At 38.4% G+C, this 23,144-nt stretch overlaps 1 protein-coding gene across 1 annotated transcript in view; it reads left to right on the forward strand.

Moving 5' to 3' along the window:
- Window positions 1-4,994: 4,994 nt before the first annotated feature.
- Window positions 4,995-23,144, forward strand: part of INTS4 (integrator complex subunit 4) — a 93,150-nt gene continuing 75,000 nt past the window's right edge. The window contains exons 1-3 of the mRNA XM_019726396.3: window positions 4,995-5,276; window positions 8,498-8,692; window positions 19,388-19,505. Coding sequence (XP_019581955.3) covers window positions 5,223-5,276; window positions 8,498-8,692; window positions 19,388-19,505 — 367 coding nt within the window. The 5' untranslated portion in view covers window positions 4,995-5,222. The remainder of the gene's footprint in view (window positions 5,277-8,497; window positions 8,693-19,387; window positions 19,506-23,144) is intronic.

A 23,144-nucleotide genomic window follows, 5' to 3' on the forward strand; every position in this document is an offset into this window, starting at 1 on the left:
GACCTCTTGGAATAGTGAAAATATTTGTGTCTGTTATGAATGCCCTTCAAAGGGTATCCATTCTAGAAGAGGCTCAATAAATAAATAAATAAATAAATAAATAAACAAACAAACAAACAGACGACACACTGATCCAACCTGTGGATATCATTCAACTTCTTTCCCTAGCTCCTTAATGCTTGCTCAGTGGAGTCATGAAAAGCCACAATGGCAGAAATGGAGGCTATGCATAGGTTCTACAGTATAGATTTCCTCTCACCATAGATGATTAGGCAACTGATGGATGTCCAACAGCAGAGACTAAGTCCCTTAAATGGTATTTTTTGGTGGGGGGAGGGGGGCATGGCTAGACACTTCTTGGTGGTAGGTTGATTGCACTGCAAATTAGTTAGTTATATGCTCTGTAACAAACTGTGGGAAGAAATGTTGGTGTTTCTAAGCAAATGAAACTGACAGCTTTGTTTGCAATGGTGCTTAGGGGTCGGGAGCAGATTTACTTACATTATAGGGTAATAAAGTATAACTCCAATCCTGAAGACATTTCAGGGTAATAAAAAGCATCTCTCCCTGCGTTGTAAGTCTGACTTGTTTCCTAACCAGAGTGCAGGTTTGCTAACATTCGTCTTTTAAGATTGAGAGTTCCCTAAGCTGAGTATTCTTCACTGGTGTTAGAGATCGATCGTGTGCATGGCATTCACCTACATCACCCCCATGGATCTAGGGGGACACGGAGAACCAATACAAACACAAAGTTCATGCCACCTGCTATGCTGTGAATAATAAACTGTCTACATAAATGTGGGCTTGTTGTCTCCTTACCAGCTGAATCTATGGAAGTGTGGCAAGTCGACTTGGCAATTTAGGGACTGTCTGACGACATGACAAGCCCCTGACCCCCAACCTCAATGCCTTAAGACTACAATAATTAATTATTTCTCATAAGCTCACAGATTGGGCAGTTTTTCCTGGTCTTGGGATCACTCATGAATCTGTAGTCAGATGGTGGATCAGCTAGGGTAGAGCTGGTCTAAGATGGCCTTAACTGGATCAACTTGGCTTTGTTCCATGTGGTCACTCACACTCCAGCAGACTAGGTGGGACTTATTCTCATGGCAATGGTGGGGTTCCAAAATCAAGCAAAAAGCCGGGGGAATTGGTATGTGGATAAACCTTGAGGCCCAGCTCAAACCTAGCACACTGTCACTTTTGCTACTTTCTACTGGCCATGTACAAGGCCAGCCCAATTCAAAGGGTGAGGATATAGATTACATCTCTTAATAGAAGAAGCTTCAAAGCTACATTTCAAGGGGTATACATACAGAGAGGGGGAGAATTGGGGCCATTTTTGCAATCATTCTACTACACACTGGATCCTTTCCATCAGGGAGGGAGTAGTGATGTAACGTCACAGGAATAGATACAGATTCAGATTTGACTTTCCTACTGCTATAGACTGAATGTTTGTGTCTGCCCCCACCCCCACCAATTCCTGTGTTGAAACCCTAACCCTCAATGTGATGGTATTAGGAGGTGGGGCCTTTGGGAGGTGATTAGGTCATAAGAGAAGAGCCCTCATGAATGGGATTGGTGTCCTTATAAAAGAGACTCCAGAGAGCTCCCTTGCCTCTTCTCTTATGTGAGGACATGTGACAAGACAGCTATCTGTGAACCAGGAAATGAGCTCTCACCAGACACCGAATCTACCTACACCTTGATCTTGGACTTTCTCGCCTCTAGGACTGTGAGAAATAAGTTTCTTTTGTTTATAAGCCACTCAGTCTATGGTATTCTGTTAGAGTAGCCTAAATCTCTATACATGTCCAACTGGTTCTGTTTTCCAGGAGAACCCTAATATACCTAACTGCAATGTTTCTGCCAGCCCTACCATTCATGGATACCTTATTCATTTTCAGAGTATATCATACATTGCTTCTGACTAAGGAGCTTATTTTATGGTGGAAGAATTTTAGCAAAGAAACTTGTTGGTCTTTCCAGGTACCCCATCACTCAGATGTAGTTACTGTAATGAAAACAGTGTCATGACCTTTTGCAGACTCAGTCATGGTGCTAGCCGAGAGACAACACATTGTGAGTTTGGGGTGCTGCCTTACAGGTTTGTGATATGCCTTATACCAACTGCTAATACACAGTAGTTTCTCCCAGTTAGAATACATGGGCCTGGAAACTAGGGGGTGGAGGTAGGAGGGCTTCTTGACACTTTTACACCTAATAACTCATTTATGAATCCTTGGGTTCAGTGAGTTAGGAGTACTTAGTCCCCAAGGGAGGAACAGTTCCATTAAAGAACACAGTTATTGTTCTATTATATTGGAACATGCAATGAGACTGCCCCTGCTCATTTGGGCCTCTTCTTGCTGAGCCAACAGGCAGAGAAGGGGATACACTTCCAGTCTGAATGACTAACCCTAATTTCCAAGGGGAAATTGAGTTGTTGTTATACAATAGAGACAGGGAAGACTATTTGAAGCCCAAGGTATTCACTGGGGCACCTCATTGTATTCTCATATGCAATAATGAAGGTCCAAGGAAATGTCATCGATTCAATAAAGACAGTTTTTCATTTCAAAATTAAAGAATGTGATTTAATTATAAGAAAAGAAATCTTAACAAAAATACCACAAATGTGACAAAAAAAATTAAAGAATGTGGACTACTTTAATTTCTATACCAGTCTGGCCTCCGCTTATCAATTTTATTTCTCTCACTCCTCCCTGATAGAAGTAAAATTGAGAAGCAGAGGCCAGACTGGTATAGAAACTAAAGTATGCACTTTAGTTTCTATACCAGTCTGGCCTCAGCTGTATGCTCCCTGTATGAACTTTACTCTCAATATGAACTGAATTTATTTCCTTTGGTTTTTCCGAGTGCATCAAACTTCCTCCTACAGCCTCATACCTATTACTAATAATAACAATGATAAACTTTGTGTCATTAATGCTTAGCTGCACATTTAACATCTCTGAAACCAGGACATATTTTAAGATTGTTGTTGGCCAGGTTTTCATGTGTAGATTGAGTCATAGCCGTCCATGTTATCATTATTTCAGTTGAACTCTGTGTATGAGATACAGCTATTGTATATCAAAAAGATGACCTTGTAACTTCCATTAAGAGTTTTTATGTGCACAGGAAGCATAGAAACACAGCAGTATGACACAGGATAGAAATTTCTATCTAAATAAGTTTAAAAGAGATCTTTTTCAGGGGGTGCCAAAAAAATGTACACATTTTAAGAGCTGTTATTTATATATTACTTTTTGAAGTTGAAATGAATTATGGTAGCAGTATGTAGTATGATGTTCGCTTAAAAGATGGTGTTAATCAAATGAATGCTAGCATCATTCACTGTATTACAATTTTAATACAGTTTTTTCCTTTCTTAAAATGTGTATACATTTCTTTGGCACCCTCTGTATAACAAGCCTAAGCAATAAGAAACCATTATTTTTAATTTCAGAATTTTTTCTTAATGTGTTATACAAAATAATGGTTTGTTTCACAATTGCTGACAGCTTAGATTTGATAGAACATAGTAATAATAATATTAATAATAATAATGGCTGCTAACATTTATTGAAGGCACTGTTCACTAAGTGCTTTTCATTTCACTCAGTACATTTATATAATGTACTATAATGTACCGTATATATAATGTAATATAATGTACCGTAATCCCTGTGGTCTGAGAAAATTTACGACAGGCATACCTCCTTTCACAATAAAGTGCTTCACTTTATTGTGTTCCGCAAATACTGCATTTTTACAAATTGAAGACCCTCCATCAGCAAAAGGATTGACTCGCCTAAAGGCTCCGATGATGGTTAGCATTTTTTACCAATAATGTATTTATTAACTAAGGTATGCACATTGTTTTTAAAGACATAATGCTACTGCACACTTAATAGACTACAGTATAGTATAAACATAACTTTTATATATGTACTGGGAAACCAAAACTTCATGTAACTTGCTTTATTGCAATATTCACTTTATTGCAGTGGTTTGGAACCACACCTGCAGTACCTCTGAGATATGCCTGTATTTTGAAGCCAGATTAAAAAGCCTTCCCTTTGTAAAACTTCCCTGAGACATCCTGAAGAAGTCAGGTCTGTTTGAACCACATTCCTCTTATCCAGCACACTTTGGTTGCCCACCAATTATCAGCTTGGGTGTCTCTCCCCAGTTAGATTACAGCAACTTGAGGGTAAAGACCATCTTTTAATGCATTTTTGGGTCTTCTGTACCTACTACAGTCTGCACTTTTTCTCAGCATCCCACATAAACTCTTTTGAAAGATGAAACAATGAACAGCTAAAGTTTAATGTAGGATGTAAAATTGAGTTTGGATTTATTAACACTACAACATGAACCACACTTTACAGTCTGCAAACTGTTTATGCATTATCTCATTCCACTGTCACTACATTTGTCAGGTTAGGTGTTATCTGCCCATTTGTAGTTGAGGCTACTTGTTTATTAAGTGCCAGTTGTAGGATGAAGCTTCGTTGTTTGACCCCTGGCCTGGGGATTCTTTCCACTCTACCTCAGCTATCAGAGGAGGGGTTTATTCCATAAAGGATGGGTAGCTCTTGAACAACTGGAGTGAGGGAGCAGGAAAAAACACCCCAGGACAGAGTAGGGGTTGAGCACTGATTGGCCAAAAGGAAAGTTCAGGCAAGCTACGAGCAGCAAACACTATACACAGCAAAGGATGATGAGAACGTCAGCTCGGCCTCTTTCCGTTACCTCCCGAGTCAAGATAGCTACGCAGCTCCGGGTTTTACCTGTAGCACTAGCTCAACCCCGCCTCCACCCTTTACCTTGTACTTCGTCCCACCCTCCGCTCTGCTTCGCGCCAGTCTCTCGAACCCTGAGACCACCACCAAACCTCCGAAAGCTCCCATTGGCTCGCCCACTCTTTGAGTCCCGCCTCCTCCTCCCGAGGCCCCGCCCCCTCCGCTACGCTCTCGTTTCCGTTCCACCGGCTCACGAGGCGTAGGCGGCCAAATCCAGCCGTACCGCGACGGGGCAGTCGAGCAGCCGGAAGTGACCACTCTTTCTCGGAGTCCCACTGCCTTGTGGGACCGTGGCCGGTTCCTCCGGCCTGAGCTAGTTTTCCGGGTTCCTTCAGCCCGCCCCCTTCCCTTCACTGCCCCGCCTTCCTCGTCAAGTACGGAAGCTGAGAAGGTCCGCTGGCAGCCATGGCGGCGCACCTTAAGAAGCGGGTGTACGAGGAATTCACTAAGGTGGTTCAGGTAAGCTCCGGAAGAAAAGGTCCTGGGACCGATCCGGGCAGCGGAAGATGAAATACACGTCAGGCGCTTTGGTGGAATAAACTTGGGTTGAGCGCCGATTACTTTGATAGGCTCCCTGAGACTACACGTTAGTGGGCGTGTTCATTTGTCCCTGTTCTTGTTATTATGATTAATATGTGCAGTCTTGATACTTTTTTTAATTATTAGAAGAAACAAATAGCGCTTTACCATTTACGGAAATAGCCGTTATCTTATTCGGGTTACATTAATATCCACGTTTTACAGATGTGGACTTAGCTTCTGGAGGGGTCGAGGACAGAGAGCCAATTAGTGGCAGAGCCCTTCCCAATTCCTGATACCCACACACACGCGCACACACACGTTCCCAGGGACAAGTTGGTTGTACTCAAAACTCTCGGGATGGAAGAGGAGTCTGTAGAAATTCTTAAGACCCAGTCAAAGCAGGCGTGGGTCACAAGCTTCATAGGGGTAGAACTCTTCCATTGGTGATGGGCAATACCTTCTTCCATTGGAGTTAAGGACCGGTGGGCCGAGCCCTTGGCAGAGCACTCAGTGATTCTCCATGTGTCTCCTTGTCGATGTCGCTAAAGTAGAGGTTGATCCTAAGTCATTCCATGTGTCGTGCTTCTTAGACTTATGTGTATAGAAATCACCTGGGGAATCTCATTAACATGTAGCTTGTAGGCAGTAAGTCTGGCAGTGGAGGTGAGGCAGTCTGCATTTCTGACAAGCCCCCAATTGATGCTAGTTGATCAGCAGCATCCTTAGAGCCACAGACCACCCTTAATTCTTCTACTTGTAGAGTAGCAGGACTTAGACCATCCAGAAGGAACTGATCCTTAAACGTTTCATTCATTCCTTCAACAAGAGTTTATTGAGTGAATGAGTGGTTACTAGGTATCAGGTATGATGAAAGGTGTTGAGCTACAGTGTCCAATACACGTGAGGGTCCTTTAGGAGCTCACAGTCTAGTAGGAGAGAGAACAGCATATATGTGATTCATACTACAGAGAGATAATTGCACTGACAAATCAAGTCATCCTACTTTTGCAGCTCCGTTTCCTAAAAACTCCCCAGGGAGCCCAACTCCCAGCCCTTCTTGATTTGACAGTATACCCTCCAGCTGTATCACTTCCTTTCTTTTTTGTTTTGTGGACACATCTTTGTAGCGCATTCCCATTGTCTGTAGGGAAGTTAGTTTACCTTATTCTTGTTTTTGCTTAAAATAACTTTGAGATTTAACTTGGACACTTTTTTATTGCCCTTTTTAATGTGAAATTAGTTTTCTGAATTTTTAGAATGAGTCAAGATTCAGGATAGCTTTTACACAGAGCTATCTATCTTCACAGAGCTCCCTCTTTTGTGGCTTGCTTTCTGGGATTTTCTGGCTTTGTTTCTCTTGACGTCCTCCCCCTTTTTTTTTAAATTGTGGTAAAATATACATAAATAAAATTTACCATTTTAACCAGTTCTGGTGTTAAGTACATTGACATTGTTGTGCAGTGTAATTTTTTTTTTGAAACATTTTGTTGTTCCCACTTCTCAAGACGACTCATCCCTCCTCCAACTTGCCATGTGTTTGTACCTCTCCAAACTTTGGTACCTATTGTCTCTTTTGCATAGAATGGATGTCATTCTTCCCTTTCTTTTTCTTCTCCACCCAGTGGACTTATATTTTTGCTTCAAGACCCAACTGAAACCTGAGCAAGAGTTTAGTTTCTTCCCTACTTCTATGGCACTCTGTTGTACTCATCTGTTTCTGCTTATCCCTCAGTACTACTACTGTGATTAGCAGTATACGTATTTCCCCACTAGCCTGGGCTCTTTGAGGGCAGAGATAATGCCTGAGGGTTCATCCCTGTGTCCCCTGGATAGACCATAGGGTCTGGCTCACTAAAATGTCATTGATGGTTGATTGATTGCAGATGTTGGTTTGTCCTCCCTTTTACATACTCTCTAGGGAAAAAAATCTTTCCCAGCTTTTGATCTAATTGCAGCCTGGATAACACTGAAGACTGAATGTGTGGAATAGGATGGAAATGGGTAAATGGTTATTGAACCCAAATTCCTCTGACTTCAGAGCTCCTGGTCTTTTTATCATGTCATGTTATGTTGCTGTCTAGCATAATCCTAATCTCCTCTCGGTAAAAGGGTAAATTTGTAAGGAGGTCATTGCTTAGAATATGAAAATGATGTCAAGTGTTAAGGAAAATTATTGAGTACAACATTTATCTTATGTTGTGATCCCCTCTATACCTACCCACTAGGGCCTGACTTAAACCCCAGAGTTACAGGTTCCCTTTTACATGAACTTTTCGGGACCCATTATATGTAACAAATGCACCTAGAATGTTTCTAGTTCTGTACCACCTTTCGGGGATAGAGAAATAGTTACTCAAATAATTTTATGTGTTCTGTGGTTCAGATGAGAATCCCTGGTTGAGAAAGGTAGGTGTCATCATCCCCATTTTACAGGTGATAATACTGAGAATCATGACTAACTCAGAACAGAGCAGCGGAGTTGGAACTTAGAGACAACTCCTCATTCCAAATCAATCATTCCAATCTCCTCATTCCAAATCAAACATTTATTAAGTGGCTACAGTTTGCTAGGCATATGGCAGTGTATTTTTTTCCTACATTGACCATCTTTTTAATAAAGGCAGAATGATTTGGGGGAAGATAGTCATCTGGAGTGAGGGAAAGATTTTTTTCCTCAGTGTAAGCTGCAGACAGTTCCCATCAGTTCTGTTTTTCTCTGGAGGGAAGCTGAGCCTGGTGGGTGCCACAGCACAGCCTGAATATATTTATAGAATTGGTATTTCTAGCAAAGAATGGAGCCGATTCTTTGTCTGTGTGTCCTCTTAACCCTAAAGCTACCACAATTCTAAGACATAGGCAGAACAAAATGTTAATGGACCTACTTTACAAAGAAAGAAAATGAGACCTGGAGATATTAAATGACTTGTCCAAAGTCATGGGAGCTAGTGAAAAGCAAACTTGGGACTTGTAGCCTTGTCTCCAATCCAGTGCTCTTTTTCCAGTTCATAGCGCTGCTTTTTCCTAAGACTAGGTCTATTGCCTGAATACATTATTTGGTGTAAAGGAACACTGTTTCCATCAAATGAGATAAAGTTAAGTGGGCAGACTCTCTGTTTTCAGTTAGGTTTTCATGCCTTATCTTCTTTATCCCCTTGCAGCAACAACAGGAGGAAATTACTGCTAAGAAACTCCGACTGACAAAACCAAGTAAATCTGCGGCTCTCCATATAGATCTGTGTAAAGCTACGTCCCCAGCAGATGCTTTGCAGTACCTACTTCAGTTTGCCAGGAAGCCTGTCGAGGCAGAAAGTGTGGAGGGAGTAGTCAGGATTCTCTTGGAACATTATTACAAGGTAAGAAGGTCTTGAGGACCTGGTAGGAGTATGTATAAGTTGTATCATGTCTGCAGAATGGGTTCATATTGCAAAATAAGAAAGATGTTCATTCAGCAGTCTTTTACTGAATGTCTCCTGTGTGCTAGGGACTGTGGATACAGAGATACAAAAAGACCTAAATCCTGTCTTCAGAAGCTTATAGTGCCTAGATGGAGACAGATACAAACAATAAGATGCTATGAACGATTGTGTTGCTGAAGATACTGTGACTACAGTAGGTACAGTGGGAGCAAAAAGGAGGAGTTAACTTCAACCATGACCTTTCTTTAATCAAACTTGTCTCTGGAATATAGTCCTGTCAACCTGCTGTCACTGCCCTAATTCAAGGCCCTAATATCTAACTGCAATAGTCACCCCCCCCTTTTTTCTCAGCTAAGTGACGTTTTATTTCTCCATGTATTTTTAATGGGTTAGAAAAACATCATGCATGATTCAGTATAGGCAATAGTTTAAACAGAAAATGAAATTCACAAAATGTGTTTATTTTTTTGTTTTTTTATATAAGTGAGATCTGAAGTAAAAGAATAAATGATTTTCAAATATTTGAATCACAGATGAATTAAAATTTTAAATTTTAGTATGAAAATTATTAAGCTTCTAAAAAAGTAGAGACAATACTATAATGAACTGCCAAATACCCATCTCTGTGATTAAAGTTATTAACCTTTTGCCAAATTGGCTTCCTCTATTTGTTTTTTAAAGTATAATATTTTTCTTTAAATAGTTCAGTAAATATCTCTAAAAAAAGGATTTTTAAAAAAAAACCACCTAACTACAGCAAATAAAACTAAATCCTTAATGTCATCTAACAGTTAGTCTGTATTCAAATTTCTCTCGTTGTTCCCCAAATATCTTTTTATAGTTGATTTGTTGAAATCAAAATGCAAACAGTGCCCATACATGGCATTTGCTCTTTTTAAAATCTAGAACAATTTTTTGTTTTTGGTGACATTGACCTGTTGTTTTGTAAAATGTCTTGTTTTCTGATTTTGTTTATTTTCTTGGGGGTGAACTTACACCTCTATCCCCGTATTTACTATGAACTGGAAATTAAATCTATTTGTTAGATTCAAGTTCAGCATATTTTTTAGAATTTTGAGAATACTTTATAGATGATTTGTATTTCATATTGCATCTGTTGGGATGAACATAATGTCTTGAAGTCCTGCCTTGCAAAAGCTTTTTCCCTTCAGTCTCTCTTCTGTCCATAAACTATACTTAAATCTTTATGACATAATATAGTAGTACCTTGGTTTTCGAATGTCTCCCTTGACGAACATTTCGGTTTACGAATGCCGTAAACCCAGAAGTAAATGCTTCGGTTTTCAAACACGCCTCAGAAGTCGAACATGTCAGGCAGCTTCCACTGAGTGCAAGATCCTGAGGCCTAGCTGTTGGCTGTTTTCGAACGTTTCAGAACTCGAACGGTTTTCCAGAACAGATTACGTTCGAAAACCGAGGTACCACTGTATCTTTATGACATAAAAGATTCTTTTCTTTAAATATATAATGTTCTAGCTTAATCCAAATGCTTGCAGTTTCCCAAAGACCTTGTGTGTTTTCAGAAATCAGTGTCTTTTCACATGCTGTTCCCTCAGCTTAGAACCCCTCTTCCTGCCACTCCCCTCTGATCTGGTCTGCCATTTTTTTTTTGGCTAAGCACATTCCTTCACTTATGTTTCCTTTTGCCTGGAACACTTCCCTCAGATGTTCATATGTCTACTTCCCACACTTTATTCGAGTCTTTACTTAAACATCACTTTTTCAGTAAGGCCTTCCTTTATCCTTTTATTTGAAATTGAAATTGCCTATCCCACCCCAGCACTTCCTAGCCCCCTTCCTTGATTTTGTTTTCCTCATAGCACTTACTATCTTCCAATATTATGTATTATTTATTTATTTATTTATCTTCCTTGTCCATTTCCTTGTACTGGAATATAAACTCCTCTTGAGCAGGGATTTTTCTTTGTTTTTTAAAACATGTGTGTGGTATAATAAATATTTGTGACACTTTTTTACTCAGTTAAAAAACGCTTATTTATATCAGGCAGCATTCTGGGCACTGGATGGTGCCCCATTAGCACATTAATTACCTTTCAGTATTGCTATTGTTTGTCATATGTATCTATCTTCTTCAGCCTTTGAACCCCTAAATTCAGAAATTACATATCTATTAATCTGTGTCTCAGTGCCTAGAAAGGTAGGAAAACATTGTAGGGGTTTAATAAATGTTTCCCTCTTGTTTTACATGAATGAAATCAGGGTTTCTGCTCTCAAGAAGTTTTCAGTCTATTAGTGATCTATTTTTATTTATCCTCCCCCCCCTTTTTTTTTTTTAGCAATATCTACTTATTGTTATTACTATGTAATTTAACTATTACCAGTAATCATCTGTAATAATACTTCTATGAGCAGTTAATATTTATATAGCTTGTGGGAGTTTACAAAGCTCTTTGCTCATGTAAGATTTTATATTGTTATTTCTATATTCCATATAAGGACCTAGTCTTAGAGCAATTTAATATTCAGGGTCATCCAGCTAAGTAAGTAGAGGGTCTGGATTTGAATCTGGGTTAAATTTTCTCCCCAATTTCTTGTTATGGAACATTTCAAATACATATACAGGTAGAGAGAATAGATTAACTCATTCCCATGTACTCATTACCCAACTTCAATAGTTAATCATTTCATGGCTAAACTTGTTTCATTCCCAACCTCATTGGCCATTTCCACTTCCTCTACTCTGACCCTCTCTGCCAGATTCTTGTGAAAACAAATCCCTGGCATCTTGATCATTTTATTCATAAGTTTCGGTTTATAGCTCTAAACAATAAACACTCTTTAAAAACATAATTACACTACCATTATCATGCCTAAAAAAAAAATTGAACTTAGGTGTTCTGATGTCAGATTCCAAGCTCTTTAACCAGTCCATGCTGCTTACATTAGTCTAGCAGATTCTGGCCCCACAGGAGATGAGGAGGGGTGCCAAACGGGTCCAGCTCTAGGTTGATGACCATGGTGTTTTTTATTCTTCTGTTTTCTCCAGAAATGTGGTATCTGGCAGTTTAGTAGATAAACTTCTTTGCCTTCTTGCTTTTCTTCTCCAAGTCTTTCTGTGGACAGGCATCAGTATGTGAACTTTTTTTCCCACGAAGGGTTCTTCACTTACACTGCTGTGCTCGTTGCTGTGGAAGATGCAGAACTACGAGACGTGTTTCTTGTCCCTTAGGGGCTAGAAGTATAATTGGGAGACCAAATAGTAGACGCAGTATATAGATAGTAGGGGCTAAAGTTACTCATTTGTTTCGTTTTTTTATTCGCTCACAATGTTCTGAATACGACTTGTGCTAGGCCTTGTGCTTCATGTTGGTGACACAGAAATGAATAGATGATCCATGATCTGAGTCTAGTTGGGTAGAGACAGTAAATGGATAAGAATAATACAATGTTATAGGTGCTCTGAAATCTGGGACAGGTCATGATGTGACCTTAAAGAAGAGGATATTTAATTCAACTTGGGAGCAGAGGTCTAGAAAGGCATTATATCGTGATAGTGATGCAGATTTTGGCCAGTTGGAAAACAGTAGGAAAGGCATTCAGTTGTGAGCAAAGGCATGGAGATGTGAAATAGCCTGTCACTTTAGGAGAAATGCGAGCGGTTTGGCTGGCATAGATTTTAGGTTGAGAGCTTTCTAAGAGAGAAGACCAGAAAAATTGAAAAGGGGCTGATCCTGAAGGGTCTTGTGTTCTACCTGTGGGTTTTTGTTTTAGGCATGTCCTCTGGGGACAGTATGGAGGGTGGAGGATGGATGAAGGCAAGACAGGAGTTAGGATGACCGACTAGAAGACTGATAAATCTGTAGCAAGGTGACGAAAGCCTGAACCAGTTTTAATGGTGAGAAGAGCAGTTATTAATATGAGAGAGGGCTTCCCTGGAAGGCAGTTTGTTTTAAGCTTAGATGTGAAGGAGGTGATTTATGTGTTGTCAGTAGAATGGGTACTAGGGGATTATTTCAGAAAGTAGAACTTGAGTAAAGTATTCAGATGGATAAAGAATGTCACTAGGTCAGATACTCTCTTATTCTTTTTATCTCATTCTTGCCTTCTTACCTCTCTCTTATATGCTAGGCTTTGTACTTCTGCTTTCTCTACAGCTCCCCTGTGTTTGAAGGTCTGTGACTCCATTCCAGACTACTGAAAGGCTATGTAGCGCTTTTCCTATCCTTTCTCCCTATAATATTAGGGTATTTGACTAGTACATTGCCTCTGAAAGACAATTACTTGATTCTATCATGTTATTTTAATGATTTGAAGTCCACAAAAGAATTGGCTTTTATTTCTATTCAAAACTGAATTCTGTATCTCCCTTCATCCTCCAGTCTACCTTCTCTCAGGAAATGGTACCACCATTAATATAGACCCTTAAGTCAAACCTGAGAAAGATACTTTGTCCCTTTCCCTCTCCCTACATTCCCTTCCTACCATACCAAGTCTTGTTGATTTTACCTTCTAAATCTCTCTTGAGTCCATCTACCTTTCTGTTTCCACTGTTACCTCAGTCATCCAAGTGTCTATCATATTTTTAAAACTAAACTTACGAAATGTAACACATAGAGGAGACTACATAGAAAAATCTCATACAGCCTATGGATTTATCACAACATGAACACCATATGGAACTACCATTCATGTCAAGAAATGGTGGACTTGGAGCTGAGCTGCGCCCTTCACAGCTGGATTGAAGGACAACGACTTGACTTGGAGCTGATGGGCCCTGGAGAAACACACTGTTCCCCAATAAAAAAAGAAATGGAATATTATCAGTATCCCATAGACCCCCCTCAAACCCCCGTCTAATTATTTTCCCCCCTTTCCCAAAGACAAAGGGTAATAACTTCCCTTTTACTTTTTTAACCATTTAAACCTGCATCTCTAAACACAACCATTTATTTTTATCTTTTTTTTTAAACTTCATATAATTAGAGAATACAGTATGTCTTTTTATGTGGGCTTTTGCTCAAAATTCTGTTTGTGAGATTCATTCATATTGATTGTAGCTACAGTTCATTCATTTTTACCACAGTATAAGATTTCATTGTATGAATATACCATAATTTATTTATCCATTGTTATTGATGGACATTTAGGCTGTCTCCAGTATTTAGCTATTATAAGAAATACGGCCATGAACATTTTTGTACAAGTCTTTTGGTATGTATGGCTTGCATATCTGTGTAGTATATACCTTGGAGTGGAATTACTGAGCCAACTATTTTCTAAAGTGGTAGTACCAATTTACATACTTGCCAACAGTTGGAATTGTCAGTTCCTCCCTTTTCATTTTGACAGTTCCTATGGATGTGTCATTGTGGCCTTAATTTGCATTCCTCCGATTACTAATGAAGTGGAACAGCCTTACTATGTTTAATTGGCCGTTTGTGTATCCTTTTGGTTAATGCCGATTTATGTCTCTTGCCTATTTTTACTATTTGTTTCTTTATTGCTTAGTGGGATTCTTTATATTCTGGGTTCAAATTCTTTAATGGTTATATTTGTTGTAGGTATCATCTTTTTCAGTCTCTTAATTTTTTTTTAGAGTTTTTTATTTTTAAATTTTTTATTGGGGAATATTGGGGAACGATGTGTTTTTCCAGAACCCATCAGTCATTGTCCTTCAATCTAGTTGTGGAGGGTGCGGCTGAGCTCCGTCCAGCCGCCGTTTTCTTTTTTTCCCTTTATCTTTTTATTTATTTATTTATTTATTTATTTATTTATTTATTTATTTATTTATTTATTTAAAGTTTATTGGGGTGATAATTGTTAGTAAAGTTACATAGATTTCAGGTGTACAATTCTGTAGTACATCATCAATAGATCACATTTTGTGTTCACCACCCAGAGTTAGCGCCCAGTCGCTGTTTTCAATCTTAGTTGTAGCGGGTGCAGCTCACTGGGCCATGTGGGAATCGAACCGGCAACCTGTTGTTCAGAGCTCACCCTCTAACCAAATGAGCCATCCGGCCACCCCATCTTGTTTATTCTTGATCTTTTCATTTCTTTATAAATTTTGAAATAAGATTGTGAAACTCTGCCACCCCCCAAAATCTTGTTAGGATTTTGATTACAGTTATATTAACTCTATATTGTAGATGGTTTTGGGGATTGACATTTTACAGTTTTGAGTCTCCCAATTCATGAACCTGATATGCTCCTATTATTTTAATACTGTTTTATTGTTTTCTGCAGAGAGGTTTTATACATCTTTCTGTTAATTATTCCTACATATTTAATATTTTGTTATTGTAAATGATACATTTAAAAATTTTTATTTTCCAACAGTACATAGCTGATTCAGAAATGCAGTTGATTATTATTTATTAAATCTTATATAAAAAAATCTTGCTATGGTTATTTAATAATTTTAATAAGTTATATGTAGATCATTTTGGATATTTCATAATCATGAACAAATAGTGACTTCTTTCATATTAATATGATACTAGCTATCTTTTGATTAAGGTTTACAGGGTATATCTAGTTTTGCCTTTAATTTTCATCTTTTTTATAGCTTTTTGTTTTAGATATGACCCATGTAAAATACATGCAGTTAGTTTAAAAAAAAAAATCTAATCTGACAGTCTATTTTAACTGGAGAAGTTACTCATTAGATTTAATACAGTTATTGATATACGTGGGTTTAAATCTACCCTCTTATTAAATGCTTTCTGTTTGTCTTACCTGATCAGTGTGTTTTTTCTCTCGTTTCTTGCCATCTTTTTTTTTTTTTTTTTTTTTAATTTTTTAAAAGAATTTTATTAGGGAATGTTGGGGAACAGTGTGTTTCTCCAGGGCCCATCAGCTCCAAGTCATTGTCCTTCAATCTATTTGTGGAAGGCACAGCTCACTGGCCCATGTGGGAATCGAACTGGCAACCCAGTTGTTCAGAGCTTGCGCTCTAACCAATGAGCCATCCGGCTGCCCCTCTAGCCATCTTTTGAATTAATTCTTTTTTTTAAATTCTCTCCTCTATTCCTCCTTATTAGCTTGGGAGTTATACATTCTTTTACACTTCTTTTACTGGTTAGCCTAGATATTACAAAATGAGATCTTGCCTTATCAAAGTCAAACGTTAAATGGTACTTCTACCATTTAGGACAGTATGAGGACTTTAACTCCATTTATCCACCTTCCTGACTTACATGTGAATGTAATTGTATAATTTATCATTTTTTGCTCTAGAAGATATTGTTATTCTTATTTTATACAGACAATATTCATTTAGATTTACCTACACATTTATATGTTTATCATTGGTTTTCTTTCCTTCTTGCAACTGTGACTGTTCATATGGGATAATTTTCTTTTTGTCTGAAGAATACCTCTGATATTTTCTTTCATTGTGAGTTTACTGATGACAAATTCTTTGTTTGTTTGTATAGAAGTTTTATTTTACTTCCACTCTTGAAGGGTGTTTTTGCTGCATATAGAATTTTAAATTGGCTGTTATTTTCTTTTAGTATTTAAATATGTTGTAATGTCTTTTGTCTTCCATTGTTTTTGTTGAGAAGTCAGATGTCAGTTTACTGATCCTTTTGAGGAGTAATGTTTCTTTTTCTTTGGTTTCATTTAGTAGTTTTGCTTGGTATGGTTTTCAGCACTTTTTCTGTCATGTGTCTACATGTGGATTTCTTTTCATTCATCCACTTTGGGGTCCATAGTGTTTGTTTTATTATCTACGACTTGGTACTTTTCATCAGAGAGGTTCTTGGCTATTATTCAAATTTTCCGTTGTCTTATCTCACTCTTCTTTGAGGAGTCCAGTCACATGTATGATAAACCATCTCATTTTATTCTGCTACCTTCTCTTCTGAATTTTTCTTCTTTGGCCTCCTTGTGCTTCATTCTGGACCTATCTTTTAGTTCACTAATTCTCGCTTCACCTTGTCTAATCTGCTGTTAAAACTATCCTTTGGTTCTTAATTTCATTTCTTGCTTTTTATCATTTCTGTAATTAACTTTTTTAAAAAATAGGGGAATATTGGGGAACAGTGTGTTTTTCCAGGGCCCATCAGCTCTGAGTCGTCCTTCAGTCTAGTTGTGGAGGATGCAGCTCAGCTCCAAGTCCAGTCGCTGTTTTCAATCTTAGTTGCAGGGGGCGCAGCCCACCATCCCATGCGGGAATTGAACCGGCAACCTTGTTGTTGAGAGCTTGCGCTCTAACCAACTGAGCCATCTGTTCGCCCTTCTGGAAACTCAGCGGCAGCTCATTGTCTTCAATCTAGTGTGGAGGGCGCAGCTCACTGGCCCATGAGGGAATTGAACCTGCAACCCTGTTGTTCAGAGCTCGCGCTCCACCAACTGAGCCACCCAGACGCTCCCATTTCCTCTTTTTTTTTAAGTTCTACTTCTCTGATGAAATCCTCAATTTTGTCTTTTATCTCTTTGAACATAATGAGCAGAATTATTTTAAAGTTTTTGTCTGATAACTCCAATCTATAGAGTCCCCATAGGTATATATTACCATTTCTATTCATGTTATCTGATGTCTGCTGTGCCTTATTTCTTATGGTATTAGACAGTGTATTTCCAAAATTGTTTGTAAAAATAAATTAAGGATTAGGATGACTTAATTTTTTCCAGAGAGGATTTGTTTCTACCTAGTGATCCAGGAAAACCTTCTTGTTTCAGGACTGAGATGATTCGAAGCTGAGCTTTAGTCCTTACCAAAGTCTGTGTATTTTTATTTCACTCTTACTCATATTGTTGTAGCCTTTTGTGGTCCCAATCCAAAGTGATGGATAGGGTTCATTAGGCTGCCTCTGCTCCCCCTCCTACCCTCAGCCTTACACTCTAGTCCTTGCCCCCGGCCTCGCTTGCTGTCAGAAGCACTGTTTACTTTGCCTATCATCCATCCATATTTTTACCTCCCCTAGTTGGCATGACCCTCAAGAAAAAGCAGTCCCAAACTCTAGGTGAAACTTCTTGGGTTTGTGACCTTCCTCACGATACTCTTCATTTGTCTTTTAATTTTCTAATACCTTCAAATACACACACACAAATTTATATACACACATAAACATATATGTATATATGTATACATACTACATACATACCTAGGTAGTTATTGCCATTTTATTATTCATATTTATGATTTTCTTTGTTTTCTTCTTCTTAAAGAAGTCCCTCGAACATTTCTTGTAATACTAGATTGGTGGTGATGAATTCCTTGAGCTTTTTCTTGTCTGGGAAGCTGTTTACCTGTCCTTTGATTTTAAATGATAGCTTTTCTGGGTAGAGTAATCTTGGTTGTAGATCCTTGTTTTTCATCACTTTGAATATTTTCTGCCAATCCTTTCTGGCCTGCAAAGTTGAGAAATCAGCAGCAAGTCTTATGGGAGCTCCCTTGTAGGTAACTAACTGCGTTTCTCTTGCTGGTTTTAAGATTCTTTCTTGGTCTTTAACCTTTGGCATTTTAATTATGATGTGTTTGGTGTGGGCCTCTTTGGGTTCATCTTGTTTGGGACTCTTTCTGCTTCCTAGGCTTGTAGGTCTATTTCCTTTGCCAGGTTAGGGAAGTTTTCAGTCATTATTTCTTCAAATAGGTTTTCAATTCCTTGCGCTCTCTCTCTTCCTTCTGGTGAGGAGAAGAGAGAGATGCGAATGTTGTTACGCTTGATGTTGTCCCAGAGGTCCCTTAAACTCCTCATTTTTTTAGATTCTTTTTTCTTTTTGCTGTTCTGATTGGGTGTTGTCTGCTACCTTATCTTCTAAATTGCTGATTTGATCTTGGCCAATTTCAAAGCCCTTTCCCTTTCTATTATACCCCATAGCTTAAGGTTATATTTCCAAGAAAATGACTTTTCCAAGTTTATATATGCATGGTAAGTGGTGTGTCAGGATTCTAGGTCTTCTGACTCCGTATCTCTTGCTCCTTCCCCGACTTGAGGCCTCCTTGCTGTGCTCAGTGACCTCCTTAGAAACTTAGGGTGTTGTGTTACATACTGGAGAAATGGTGATGAACAAAAGGACATGGTCCTTTTCGTCTTTGGGGAAATTTCTCACCATAGGAATTTGCGTGCAAATTAGAGACCACCTCCCAGTATAGAAGGTAAAACGGCCAGACTGCTCATTTCTTAGTCTGTCTACCTTGCACCTGGAGCCAGGTGCAAGACATAGACCCAGCTCATTAGACTCCCCTGCCCAAACTTCTAATCAGGATCTGGTGATCCACAAAACGAGGAAAGTGAAAGATGTTTTACTGGTGATAGCTGCAGCACCCAACTTCCAGAGACTCCAAGTGCAGCAACATTGGGTGACCAGCGCTGTCAGTGTTGGTAGTGCAACTCGTGTTTAATGTGACTACACAGTGGAGGAAACGTTCTTTTAACCTCAGAAACACATTTCTGGTTAGAAGTGAATGGCATCAGCAAGGCATAAAAAAGTTCCCACTCACTTTCCAGTATTTGGGGGTAACATACTTATTGAGAAAGCTCTCTCCCCTGAAGTATATCAAGTTAATTTTTCAGAAAAAAAGCCTTGGAATACTTGGTTCATTGAATCTCTTTTGAGATGTTTTAGTTTCCCATGTTCCTATTTGTTGGTTAGCTGAGACTTAGAACATCAAGGTAACAACCACTTCTTTTGTTTCAGGAGAATGATCCATCTGTGAGACTGAAAATTGCATCATTATTGGGTTTATTGTCAAAGACTGCAGGATTTTCACCAGATTGTATTATGGATGATGCTATTAACATCCTGCAGAATGAAAGTAAGTTGTACAATCAGAACAGAAATCTTTAGTTCCTTTTGCATAGAATTTAAAACAAAATTTTGAGTGTTGATATTGAAAAGGAATTTAAGGATGAATCAATAAAACTATGAACATATATTTACATTAGAGTTAAAATATGGTTTTGTTCCTTAATAGCTGTCATTTATTGATCTCTACCCAGTAGCATATACAGTGGTACCTCGGTTTTCGAACGTAATTCATTCCAGAAGACCATTCGAGTTCTGAAATGTTCGAAAACTGAGGCACGGTTTCCACAGACAAAGTAATGCAAAATGGATTAATCCATTCCAGACCTTTAAAATCAACCCCTAAAACTGCAAATTTAGCATGAATTTTACTATCTAATGATACCATAGATCCATAAAATTTACGGCATTCATAAACAGAAATGTTCGTCAATGGAGACGTTCGAAAACCGAGGTACCACTGTACTTAAGGTGGTTACATATGCTGTAAGACAGATGCTGATGTGGATGGGGAAACTGAAGTTCAGAGACATTGACTAACTTGTTGAAGGTTACATAGTATGTGACAGGTGGTGTTTTGTCGACTGTGTACACTAACTCAGCATGAGGGGTGCTGTCCTGCTCACGTGGTCCCTCACAATTTAGTTCCTGTAAAAGTGACATCCCCCAGGTCTCACATGTTATTACCTTTTCTATTTGTTCCTTGTTGATGCCCACTAACATTATTTTTCAGTGTTTAGGTGAGACAGAAAACTACTTCACCTTTTTAGGTTTTTTAAATGATTTATCTAGCTTTATTTATGTACAAGATTCTGTTGTAGAGTTAATGCCTCACCTGTCTTAGTATTTATTTTTAAAAATTAAATAAAAAGAAACCCTTTGTTGCTGTTTCTGAAAATATTATAATTTGTTTGAATTAGTTGTGCTTTCAAAGAATAGTTTTATTTCATTTTGGGGTATATGTTATATAAACAAATGTGACTATTTAAATATTGGACAACATTTGTTCTTTAAACTTAAGAGGTTATGAGAGTAATAAAGGGCCACTGAACTCAGACAATCTAAATATATGTATTGTACAACTGTTAAAGGATAATAAATATCTTACAGATGTGGCCCATTGGCTGAAGTTGAGAGTTTAAAAAAAATTTTGTTAGAAACAACTTCATATTAAAATTGTGCTTGTATTGAATTTCAACCCAAGACTTTCAATTCACAGGAAACAATGAAAGTATCTTTTTATAAATTTTTTCGAGAGAGGAATCTGGTTTTTTGTAATGCCAATATAACCACGTTAAAGAAAAAAAAATTTCCTACTGCTTCCATAAAATAATGTTTTACATATTACCTTTTACTTACATGCATTTTATGTGGTTGTACTTATAGAATGTACTATTTTCTATTCTCACTTTACATACAGTTTTTTCCATGTTTCTACATTACCTTCATAATTTTTATAGTGTTGATAATATACTGAATGTCAACAGGTACAGTAGCATGTTTCTAATTTTTTCTTTTGCACATAGGGGCAAAGAAAAATCCATTTCTTTTAAAAGCACCAAAACAATTATATTGCCTCAGTATTGAAGTATCTTTTTTCCCATGAAAAGTTCTTAGAGTAGCTAGCTATATACATGGAAATATTTCATACTTTAAGATTGAGAATTTCACAGTGCCATAGACTTTTTTAGTTATAAATGGTATTACGTAGATCATCTTGCTTAAATCCTTCATTTTGCAGATGATAGAAACTAAGTCCCAGAGAGATGAGGTGAGTTTAGCTAAGTAGTGGCAGAACTGAGAACTTAGTGCAGTACTCTTTCTTACAGATTGTGGTTTAACTGAAACACTTTATCTCCAAAATAGAAACATTATGAGAGAGTTGATTTTGCTGCATATATCATCCTAGGCTTTAAAAGAAAGAGACTCAAATTACGCCGGATGCATAGAAATAGCTACTTTATTTTATTTTTTTTTAAGATTTTTTTTTTTTTTTTAAATTGGGGAAGGGGACCAGGACTTCATTGGGGAATAGTGTGTACTTTCAGGCCTTTTTTCCAAGTCAAGTTGTTGTCCTTTCAGTCTTAGTTGTGGAGGGCGCAGCTCAGCTCCAGGTCCAGTTGTTGTTACTAGTTGCAGGGGGCACAGCACACCATCCATTGCGGGAATCGAACCGGCAACCTTGTGGTTGAGAGCTCACTGGCCCATGTGGGAATTGAACCAGCAGCCTTTGGAGTTAGGAGCATGGAGCTCTAACTGCCTGAGCCACCGGGCTGGCCCTAGCTACTCTATTTTTTGTTTAGTGTTCTAATTCTGTCTCTCAAGTGTCTCTAAGAGATTTGATCTAGGTCTCTTCCCAAATTCCAGTTCCTGACCTACCTAGATTCATAGAAGATAGAACTGGAAGGGACCACAAAGATCATCTAGTTCAAGCCTTTTGTTTCATAGCTGAGGAAAATAAACTCCAGAGAGATAAAGTGACTGCTAGAATGACTCTAGTATTTGTGTCTTAGATTTCAGCCACAGACTCAGAAGTAAAAGCCTCATGGTTGTCAGTTTCGTGTGCACTTTCAGAGTGTGGTCCACACTGAACCAAAAGTCTTTCCGTTCAGTTCATCAGATGTATGAGTTCTGTGACTCATAGGAAAGCATGAGGCTAAGCACTCCGAGGGCGTTATGTATGTCTGCCTCTCTCGTACATTTTGCACCACTAATGAGAACACAAAGCTTGCTTTAGAGGAGGGATAATCAGAATACTGTGGGAGCAGAGGAGAGAGAGACCAGTGCTGACTGGTGGGATCCAGAAAGGCTTAGTAAGGAGGTGGATTTGGAAAGTCAGAGATGGGGAAGAGTGCCAAGAAGGAACATTATGATAAAGATAGAGAAGTTGGAAAGCACAAGAAATAGTTAAAGAACTGAGTTGTTTTGTGAGAGATCAGCAGGGATTAAGGGGCTTTAGGAAGAAAACCAATGGTAAAATGCTTTGAAGCCGAAGGCTAGGTAGCTAAAGCTAAGGATTGTGAAGGTTATTTGGAAGGCAGTGGAGCCATGTAAAGTTTTTTTGAGCAAGGGCATGAAATGATGAAGTCTGCTTTTAGAAAGATACTTTGGTGTCTGAGGAATTTAGTTTGATGAACTAGCTGGTATAGAGATTTTGAGGATTCGTTTATTATCCAGGTGGAGATGTCCATCCAACTTGCAGTTGTAGTGTAGGTCAGGACGTCAGGAGAGAGACTGGGGCTTAAGATTTAGTTTAGATTTGTGATTTACCAGAGGCAAGAGTTAATCTTCAAACTGTTTAGCTACCTTTTCATGATGTTATGCGGAATCATTTTTGAAGGAATAATACAGGTTGGTGTGGTGGTGCTGGTGGAGATTTTTTTACCTCTCTTCTATTACCTCTCAGTATCTTCTTTTCTCTTTGGTGCATCTTCACATTAGAGACTTTTCTTGAACCTTGGCCATGCATTTAAATTTAAGATGAGTTACTAAACATCCTTCCCTCGGGCCACGATTTTTGCAGTAGTTGCCACTTTATTTCAGGGGCCTGCTTGTTTGCCTGTACTGGCCCTAGAGCGCTCTCTGCCCCCTTGTTTTGATTGGTGTTTAAATATTGCTTACTGCAGATAATAAAACTGAGCTAATGAAA

This window comes from Rhinolophus sinicus, chromosome 14 (assembly GCF_057876585.1).
Source record: "Rhinolophus sinicus isolate RSI-liver-muscle chromosome 14, RSI-T2T, whole genome shotgun sequence".
Classification (NCBI taxonomy): Eukaryota; Metazoa; Chordata; class Mammalia; order Chiroptera; family Rhinolophidae; genus Rhinolophus; species Rhinolophus sinicus.